At 35.7% G+C, this 10,292-nt stretch overlaps 1 protein-coding gene across 1 annotated transcript; it reads right to left on the bottom strand.

The window, feature by feature from the left end:
* Positions 1 to 5,580: 5,580 nt before the first annotated feature.
* Positions 5,581 to 8,168, bottom strand: LOC120335669 (armadillo-like helical domain-containing protein 3). Its single transcript, XM_039403239.2, has one exon. The coding sequence runs from the start codon at positions 8,103 to 8,105 to the stop codon at positions 6,072 to 6,074; it is 2,034 nt and encodes a 677-aa protein (XP_039259173.2). The 5' UTR covers positions 8,106 to 8,168; the 3' UTR covers positions 5,581 to 6,071.
* Between the last annotated feature and the right edge of the window lie 2,124 nt (positions 8,169 to 10,292).

The raw sequence follows: 10,292 nt of genomic DNA, 5'->3' as shown, positions 1-10,292 counted from the left end.
TAGAGATGAGATAAATTTCTAATCGGGATTAGGAAGTTATTTAAATAAATTTTAAATAGAGAAGAGCAAAAAATAATAATTCCATAGCAAATATATTATTATTTAGTATATTAATTTACACTTTCAATCTGTTCTGAATCTTCTTTTATGCTTACACATGATAAAATATAAGGGATAATATCACAGGGACATTGAAAGTTCTATAAGTGACAATGTGTTGTGTGAAGAAACCCATAGATTAAGACATGAATTATAGGCATAAAAGTAATACAATTTTATATTTTTAATTCATTAGGGTGAAGTAAAAAAGCAAAATGCATATGGAACTTCTGCGAGATTTACACATTACTACGCAGAACAAGTATTAAGATGGGAAACAATCAGATTGTCATTGCAACCCTTCACAAATAATTTGGAAATAGACAAATATGACTATGAGTTGAAATAGATATGTGATATTGAATAAATTTTGACAAGGCTGGGTCAAATTAAATCACGATAGTCCAAAATATATCGTCTCGAAGTAATTTATTGTATACACGAGGTTTAAATTATAGAGATTCTGGACAATTAGCAAATTTGTCTAATACTAATGCACATTTATTAAAAGAATATTGATCACATTAAATTCATTACCCAGTATAATACTACGTGAATATATATCGCCGGGTGAAAACAGAACAGGCCTAAGTCACAATTTTGAAGTTTTGAGAAAAACGCAAAAAATAATTTGGAATTTTTTTATTTTAGAATTTCTAGATATTCACACTTAGTAAAGACCTGAGGTCTGTTTATTTTAATGTGGATGTGAATATCTGTGTAATCAATATTTTTTGGCACTACAGCTTCAATTCCTTCCTGCTTTTTTAACCCCATAATGGACTTTGGCCCATTCTGTTCTCAACAACTTCAATTTTTTTTGTATGGGATGCAGGGTAAAACAAGGTGACTTAGGCCTAAGTTGCACTGAAAAAATTTTAGAGATGTAAGTTTCGGACATTTCATTTTTGATGTTCATGCCCATCATATTGGAACTTGGGACTATCTTTTTTCAGTATTTTGGGGTTTTGAGCCATGCTCTACAAGGTGGTGGTCTTGAAATTATGAATTTCATAATATTAAAATTTTTTAGCTGGACTTAGGCCCATTCTGTTCTTAACTTCTACAGTCCTAAGTCCAGCTAAAATTTTTATTATTGAGAAATTCAGGATTTCAAGACCACCACCTTGTAGAGCATGGCTCAAAACCCCATAATATTGAAAAAGGTGGATTTTGCAAAAATGTGACTTAGGCCCCTTCTGTTCTTATCCGGCGATATATCAGATCAAGGCCCTCCTATTCTTTGTATCTAAATTGCAATTCAATTTTAGGTTATTAGTTATACATTTACGGCAAACTATGGGCAGGGATAGTCAAACTTTTCTGTTATGTTAGGTTATTTAAGGATGTTGAGGATAACTGATATAAAGTCGTGATCATTTCCTACTACTTTATACTGTTTCCCATCAAATTGTTTAAAATTTCACCGATGCTAATAAATAATGAAAGAGAAATGTTGCGTTTGCTAGATTTATAAAGTAGGAAATCGCGATTTCTCCCTGATGTTTTATATGAGTTGTTTTATGACTTTTGAGAATGACTAATAATTTCATCTTTTTTAATCAAATGACCCGCTATATAAAATATAAATAAAATGCTTTATCATTCAAAGCCGCTTATTCGGAATTATTACTGTCGTTAAAACAAAGCACGATAAATTGTTACGGGGAAAGTCTTATGCCAGTTAGTTAGTTTTGGCAACCGATTACAACTGATAAGGTTTACAGAACAAACGATCGTAATTCAAACGTATTTATTGATATAGCTTATATATATATATATTCATATATCGAGTGTATATTTATTTATTAATATTTACCATCGTTTAATTAAGGCAGGGTCGTCCAAACCGTGACCCGCAGAAGGGTTTTGAGTGGCCCGCGCGGTATTTTTCAAAATTAAATAAACTAAACTTAACCCAATGTATCCCACAAATCTGAGCCACAATTGACACCTCGCATAAAAAATTAAGTACAATATAATTAAAAATAATATTCCTCGTCGTTCAAACGCGACTACATAAAAAATTTCGAGACATCGCTTTCAATTGACTTTGGCTGTAGTGAGCACTGATATGGAGGATTTGTCTATATCAGCCTGTTGTATTTAACCCCACTTTACAACGAGCCGTGAATTTTATATAGGGCAAGGTGTGTTTCGTGATTTTCGTTTCGGCCGTCTACATCCCACTGTCGGTTCTCTTCATCACATGTACCAAATCTTGCACTAAGGAGGTCGACATTGATGTATTTTTTATTCCGCCGAGGACTCCGCGTTTTGCTCAACAAAATCGAAAGCTATTGTGCGATCATTGGACGAAGAAAATTATGGGAATAAATTTGCAACCTAAATTTAATTCCGAAAGTAAAAACAACATGATCTTATTCAACGAAATAGTAAGTATAACAAATATACTTACTATTTCGTTGAAAGAGATCATGTTATTTTTACTTTTCACTTTTATACTATCTCGTTCAAGCATCCTTGTGGTGAGTGCCACATTTGGCTCCATTGTGCTTTTCAGTCATTATTAACGACTTTCCAAATTCTCTTCTTCACTCTGATATCATACTGTTTGCCGATGACTCAACACCATATCTTCGAGGCAAAGACTTGCCTGAACTTTTGACCAAAGCAAATACTGACTTAGAAAATATTCAAACTTGGTTGTCTGCTAACAAACTTACTATTAATGTAGACAAGACAAAATATATGGTATTTAGCGCGTCAAGGCAAAAGTGTCCAACACCGCAACAAAATCTGAAATTGAATGGAATAAATATAGGAAGGGTTAACCAGACTCGTTTTCTGGGTGTAACGATCGATGATAAATTGTCGTGGAAACAACACACAAATCTGGTGCTATCGAAAACAAGATCGTCTCTTAGTGCCATTACGAAAATAGCCAACAATTTGAACACTTCCTGTTTAATATCCCTATACCACTCTCTAATAGAAAGCCATATTCGATACTGTGCCTCAGCTTATGTTCATCGCCAATCTTCCATTCTAAAAAAAATTCAAAGTGTTTGTAATCGTTTTATTAGAAGAGTTTTCCATAGAGGAAATCGAGAAGAAGTCAATGACCTATTCAAAGAGTATGGGCTACTACGAGAAAATGTTTTAGCTAACTTCGAACTATGTACTATGATGCTCTCTTGCTACATTGGAGAACTCCCGTCCAGTCTGAACAGCTTGTTCCGAGCAAACCCAAATTCAAACAGCAGAAATAAAGATAATTTTTTTATTCCATTTGTCAGTAAAAGTATTTCACAAGAATCAATTGTAGTATGTGGGCCAAAAGCTTGGAATTCCCTACCTAATGACATCAAAAAGTCAAAATCAAACTCAGAATTTCGTTCCAAACTTAAACAATATATATTATCGTCATATTAGCAAATTTCTCTGCTTTGAACATATTACTGTCTTTGAGATTATTTTTTAAGGTGAATTCAACACTGGAAAGGAGAACCTTACATGATTTTGATTGGACAACTATCAGGAACCGGTCGAAATCTTCGCCATAGAACAGATGGCAATTTCAATAACTCCACAGGATACTTCACCCGGATTCAACATGAAACAATTGACTGATTCAATAACTAGCACACCATTCTAATTTCATCACCATGCTTAAATAATCAGACAAAGAAACAAAATTTAAATGTAGCAAACAATAGGGACAATGACCACTGTTAAAGTAGCATGCTGCTTTATTTAACTTCATTCCATTATTCTCGCCCAACACCAAATTAAACAATCCTAACCCTTTCTTCATCACAGGATACCATATTTTATTATTATTTTAATTCAATTTGGAAATTCCATGACATGGCAAAATGATATTCTTTACCCTATAATTTATTGTTCTCTATTTCAATATACATTTATACCTTTGAATTGTCTGGCTGAAATGCGATCATGATAGGTTTTATGGAAATGCAACCTGAATATCCTTTTTTTGAATCCTGATCTTTTTTTAGCGGTATTCAGAACTATAAAATACAAAGTACCTTAAAAATGCGTATAACTTGACAGAACTTATTACATTGCATTTCCCCAAGCCTGGAAGGAACGCATTTTTGCCAGATTAGCCATTTATTACTTAGGTCACTCACCCTTGAGTGGTACATACCATATATGCACATTCTCCTATAAAGTTGACTATTTCTCCCATTTATAGTATGTGGTATCATTATTCGAGGGTGCTATATGTCCAAATTTCATTCTTATGTATATATATTATGTATTATATTTCATGTTGTATTGTCTCTATTTATTGATGTTGTCTTGTCCTACCAACTCCTTTGTACAAACAGTTGGGCATACTCCACCGTTGCCCATGTTGCCTAATCCACCCTCCTCGCACAACTGTCTGTATGAAGGACCATATTATACTTATTCGATTTATTGCATTTTATGCTTATCATAAGGGGTGTATGCCGCACGTTCATGTGTTTTAGGCCAGTATGGTCTTGTGTATACATCCCGTCTTCAATGCTGATATTTACTACCTCCTGTGTTTTTGCTTTTACGAGACGAATAAACATACATACATACAAGTAGAAAGTAATCAAGGAGAAAGGACCCGCAGTTCAATACACAATATACAAGTTCCCCAAATTTAATTCATTATGATTATTATCTTCCGATCATCCTCATCGCTACTGTAAAATAAAAAGTGTACTGTACAATATATTTTCTGCTGTCTCTGGTTGTTTTTTCTGTTTATAGTTTGCTATCGTGTGTATGTTTTTTCGCAATAGCTTGTGCAATCCAAGCGTTTGATTTAGCGACGCGCAAATTCTAACGTAAATCAGAACTGGTATATAAATATAGTTTGCGGCCCGCAATGAGTTTTCTCGGGTGAAAGTGGCCCGCGGCACTAAAAAGATTGGACATGCCTGGTCTAATGCCAATAGAATTTTATTGTGCAACTGAATTCTCAAAAAATCACGAGCCCCGGGGTCTCCGGGTCGAATTTTGTTTTTGAAATGACACGTTCAACATCAAATAACTGCGATGCTGACCTGGCATATCAAACAAACTGGTTTCGAAATGGGCGAGAACAAAACATATTTTCCCGCTCAAGCACTTTGGAATGTTCGGCCCTCGTCGCAAATTTCCCTCCATTTTTAATTTCTTAATTAATATGCCTGTAATATAATCTGCCTGATCTGAAGTGGAGGGAATTGATATTTTCCAGATTCATGTCATGATGCCCAATATATTCGCTTGCGAAAAGCCATATCCAATAATATACATATATACTGGTAGATCAACTATCAAAGACCATGAGACCAGGCATGGCGAAAGCTTATCATCAGCGTGACTGAATTTAGAAAAGAGATAGCTGAATATTTTCCAGAACATACTTATTGGCAGTATAGTTTCATTCTAATTAACAAGTTTGGAAATTTAATATGTTCCGACTTTCCAGACAAGGGCAAAACTGAAAATATCACAAAACCTTCATCAGCATTTCATCTTGTCATAAATGAGTACAGATTTTAACAGTGAACATATGATTTAGATTTGCATTCCTGGTTCACAAACTTCGAAGACATGATTATCTTAATTTAGAAACCGACTAGACTGACTGGAGTGTGATGGCCTATTCGTTAAAGCATTAGACTTGTTGTTTGTTACACATTTCGATCTCACAACCTATACTCAACACCTCAACCATAGAGTAATAAATTGGGTGAGCTACGCGAACTAGGAAGATTTCAGTTAAATAAATAATGTATCCCGTGTATTCATTGGACGCTTGTCCAGGGCAAATTACACTCCAGTCTACATACAGTATATAGTAATTCAAGTCAACAAACAAATAAGAGAAGAACTAAGCAAGATCATTCGATAAAAGTTAGATAGTACTTTGCAACTACTATTTAAGTAAACAAGCATGGAATAAGGGAAATTTATAAGAAAACCAGTAACAGGTAAGACTTATTACGCTCAGAACAATTTTACGCTAAATGCATAAAATCTTGCAAGTTTATATTTGCAAAAGTGACATTCTTTTTATATTGTTCTGTTATTGAGCGCACCAGCTCGGTAAAGAAATGAGTCTCTTTTGGTCTTTCTGAATATCTTTCAAAATGGTCAAGACTATCCTGTAGCTTCAAGGTTAAATTGTCGTAATTATTTCTCACAACTTCCAGGACTTCCTCTTCCGTCAATGAAGTCAAATTATTATCCTTTGTCCACTTGTCGATTCTTGGTGTAAAATGTCGAATAATGGCTTGAAGGTTTACCATGGCACTCGCTAGTCTAGGAACAATGTCTTTGTATTCAAGATTGTTGCTGTACCGTATCACAAATGCCTGGAGATTATCAAAAACCTGATGCATTCGAATTATTTCATAGTACAGTTCATCATAACTTGTGGGAGTTGGCAAAAATGTATCACCGAATGTGATAAACATATTGAAGATGTTAACAATTTGAGTAAACAAAGCAAATATACCCTTTTTCCAATTGTTAACCATGGTACTTTCATTCGCCAAAAGGAACTTTAAAAGGTTGATCAGAGCGGTCCACAATTCCCGCCAGTTGTACATAAGTCTGATTTGACATTTCTTTTCATAACACATCAATCTATGTATAACTCCCAGGCACCTCATGTGCTGTCTGAAAGGAAAATCTTTCATCATGTGACTGACTATAAATTCGACAGTCAAATCAAGCAACCAACATGCCAAAGGAGCACCTCCCTTCTCTGGGCCAGATTTTTGTTTCCTATGTCGCATTGGCATTCTGTGAATCAAAACCTGAAACGGCATATTATCATCATGAAGAAATGAATTTGCGAATTGGTCCTCAGTGATACAAGTCAAAACAATAAAACACAACTTTGTGCTGCTGACATTTTGCTTCAGTTTCGTGTCTTGCATAACAATAGATGTATATTGCAAGAATGTAGAAAGTACATTTCTTGTTGTAGAAACCTCCTGCACAGATTCAGGTGTTGGTGTATTAGGAAGACTTGGCACAGATTCATCATCTGTTCCTCCTGGCGTTCTAGGAGGTGTCCCGATAATAGAATCTGCATGGGAGTGTGTTAAGACCGAAATAAAGTTACGATTTAGATGGATTGCTTCATAAAGAGCCAAAAGAACGGCTTCATTCGTTTTAATCATTTGTTTTTGCTCATCAGAGTCACCTATGAACATGCTTCCAACCATGTTTGTTATAGTTGAAAACAATCCAGTACTCTTTGTTTCTTCTTGCTTCGATATGAATTGTCTATTGAAACTGGCAAGAGCTGAAGATATGACAGATCCAAGGCAATTTAATGCCAGTTCATTATCCAACACAGAAAGCTTCATTATGAATGGGTTCACGCCCTCATATTTTCTATAATTTACCAAGAGTGCAAGCAGCAAAACTGTATCATTACCGAGTCTCGATCGAGCGACTGGATCAGCAAGCAGCTCAACCAAAGTGTCATAAAGGCTTTCATTTGCCATCAAGTATTCGACAAAAGTGTTCTGGCTTATGTTTTCCATGCCAGTAGCAATCACGAGCAATAATTGTAAAATAACAGATTTGATTGTAGTATTATAATGATCAGTAAGGAGGCCAGCAGTGAGGCATCGCAGTAAAACATGCATGCTAGTTTCTGCCATATCGAAGCCAATGAGAATATCAATACGATCGAAGCCATGGTCACCCAACTCACAAGCAAATATTCCACGAAATAAAGATGATAATGTCTGTAATGCATTAATAACTCTTACAGGTTGATCACATTGAATATATTCCAAACATTTATCAAACATAGAATTAAGCCTGTCCTTTAGTTGTAATACATCTTTTGGAGAAAGAACCTCGAACTTTTTCTCAATATACTCAGGATGAACCTTCAACAAAAAAAATTCATCCCAAAAGTTTGGATTTTCCGAGGTTAAATCATCATTACCAGGCTTGAAAATCATGTCATATAAAAGAAGTATCTTCTCCTTGATGGGTTTCTTGCTCTCTGTTCCTCTCCGTAACATCTTGAATAGGCCTATAGTGTAATGATATTCAAAATCTAGTCTATATGTTAATTAGTTTAGGGTTTCAGATCTAAGAAGAGAATATTTAAATGAAGTATGCTGATCTTACTGCAACTCATAATTTGATTTGCATTCAGTAACACCTGGATACTGATGTGTTGCGCAATACAAACTACCGAACTAGGAACTTTCGAATCCACATAACTAAGTACTGAGGTAATTGCTCAAAAATATTTTCAGCATTTCCAGGGATTACTATAGAACCGGGGACCGGTAGCGGCCTCGGTCGTGCATTTGCGACACTCACCCTGGAATTCAGACTGGCACCTTTCTCCACTTTAAAAATGCTGCTGAAGAGCGTTTTATAATTTTAGTGGCAGATCAGTAGGTACCGGTATGACTTAACTTTGAGACTTACAGACTTAAATAGCCCAAACCCTTCTATATTTAGCCTATAACATGCTGCCAAACCATTTTAATGTTTCTGTGTTTCAGCCATGCCCATCGGGTCATAGGGTCCCGTACATTAATACAGTTCTGCAGTTTCTACGGTCCGGCGGAGTGCACTAGGCCCACGGCTGACGGATAACTCTACTGCATACGACAGACCAGTTGATTTTTTGGTAAACAGAAAATGAGCAGGCGAGATTGTTCCAATCAAAGTGACTACCGTATAAGCTATAGTCACTTTGGTTCCACTTTCAATCAATCATTTCCTTTGCCCCCACTAGTGGCGGAGGCGGAATAGACCTCAGTCATGAAAAACCCACCCCACCCGCCGAAAATAAAAGTGGCAGGAACAAAACGATTTTAACATTAGCTCTTATGAAGAATGTGACCACCAGAGCAGAAGTTGGCATTTTTTGTAATTTTCTAATTATCTTTCATTGCAGACTTGTGCACTTTTGGAAATAGAATATTTTTTTTTATACTCTTTGATAATTTTATCATGATAAACGTATGTATGTATGTTTATTCGTCTCGTAATAGTGATAAATGAATAAATTGACAATTATTATTTTCTAAGACAGGATGCATGCACAAGACCTACTGGCCTAAAACACAAATGGGGTCAAGATTTTTGATAATCGTTCATTGAAATTATATGGATCTTTCCCCGAGCATCGACTTCCTTGTTTACTTCGTGACATTGGCCAATCAGCAAGATGCAAAAAGTAACGTAACAATGCTCCCTTTTTGCATCCGCTCAGACACTTTCTCACTCGGACAGATTTGCAAGCGTGGTCGTAAACATTACCTCGTTTTGGCGTTTTTGAACTCTACTCGTTAGTTTTCAGTTGTGTTTCGGAAACTTGAATATAAATCAGATAATTCAATGATCCCTCTGTCTTCCTAGGAATTTTAATTTAATTGCAGTAATAAAAATTATTGTAAAAATAGCTGTGATAGACTGGGCTAAAATTCTTAAGCGGTACTTTTGAAAAACAGATTGTTGTATGCGATGAATCATAAGGATGGTTTGAAACACATACCCCATTTTACAGGCGCCAACTCGCAAAAGCACTCATACAATAGCCCGAAAAAATTGTGATGGTAAAGAATTTTTCGGGGGTGAAAGGTCCATTGGGTTTGATGTTTCTGCTGTCGTCTTTCTCATTATACATGATATTCTGCCAACGCGTTGTGGTCTGTGAAATATGTGCTCCAACTGCTCATGTTTCTTATTATGTGCAAAGTGACTATAACAGTTTACAGGTTTATAGTCACTTTGATTATGTGATAACAGAATACCATGACATACCTTGTTTTAAAGAAAGAAAATTAGTAAAGTTTAGCCTGAATGGTATACAGTCAGAATCACTTTGTTATGAAAAAAATATAATCTACTCATCGAGTGTAGATTATAAAATTAATTCATCGTCAATACCGCCGTTTTGTCGCTATAATTTAGTGAAGCGTCGCGGCCGAATTATTTTAGTGCGCGGGCCGGTATTTGTTGACGTTCAACATTCCCAAGTTCTCATGCCAAAATAACGATACCAGGATACCGGTATGGTACCTCACTCAGCCACTCTAACAGCAGAACAGTCTGACAGTGTTAAGCTTCTTACCAACTTACGGTTTGTACTTTGCTCCCCCCTATGTGGATCTCACTTTGATGTTATCAGAATTCATACTTGTATATCGGAAGCTACGGTAAGAAGGTTTCAGAGGCCTTAAGCAGGT

The sequence above is a fragment of the Styela clava genome, chromosome 2 (assembly GCF_964204865.1).
Source record: "Styela clava chromosome 2, kaStyClav1.hap1.2, whole genome shotgun sequence".
Classification (NCBI taxonomy): domain Eukaryota; kingdom Metazoa; phylum Chordata; class Ascidiacea; order Stolidobranchia; family Styelidae; genus Styela; species Styela clava.
This window is presented reverse-complemented; position numbering and strand designations above follow the sequence as displayed.

What these genes read in the sequence shown, in the direction of transcription:
- LOC120335669 (XM_039403239.2), bottom strand. Translation starts at nt 8,105, where the DNA reads ATGTTACGGAGAGGAACAGAGAGCAAGAAACCCATCAAGGAGAAGATA.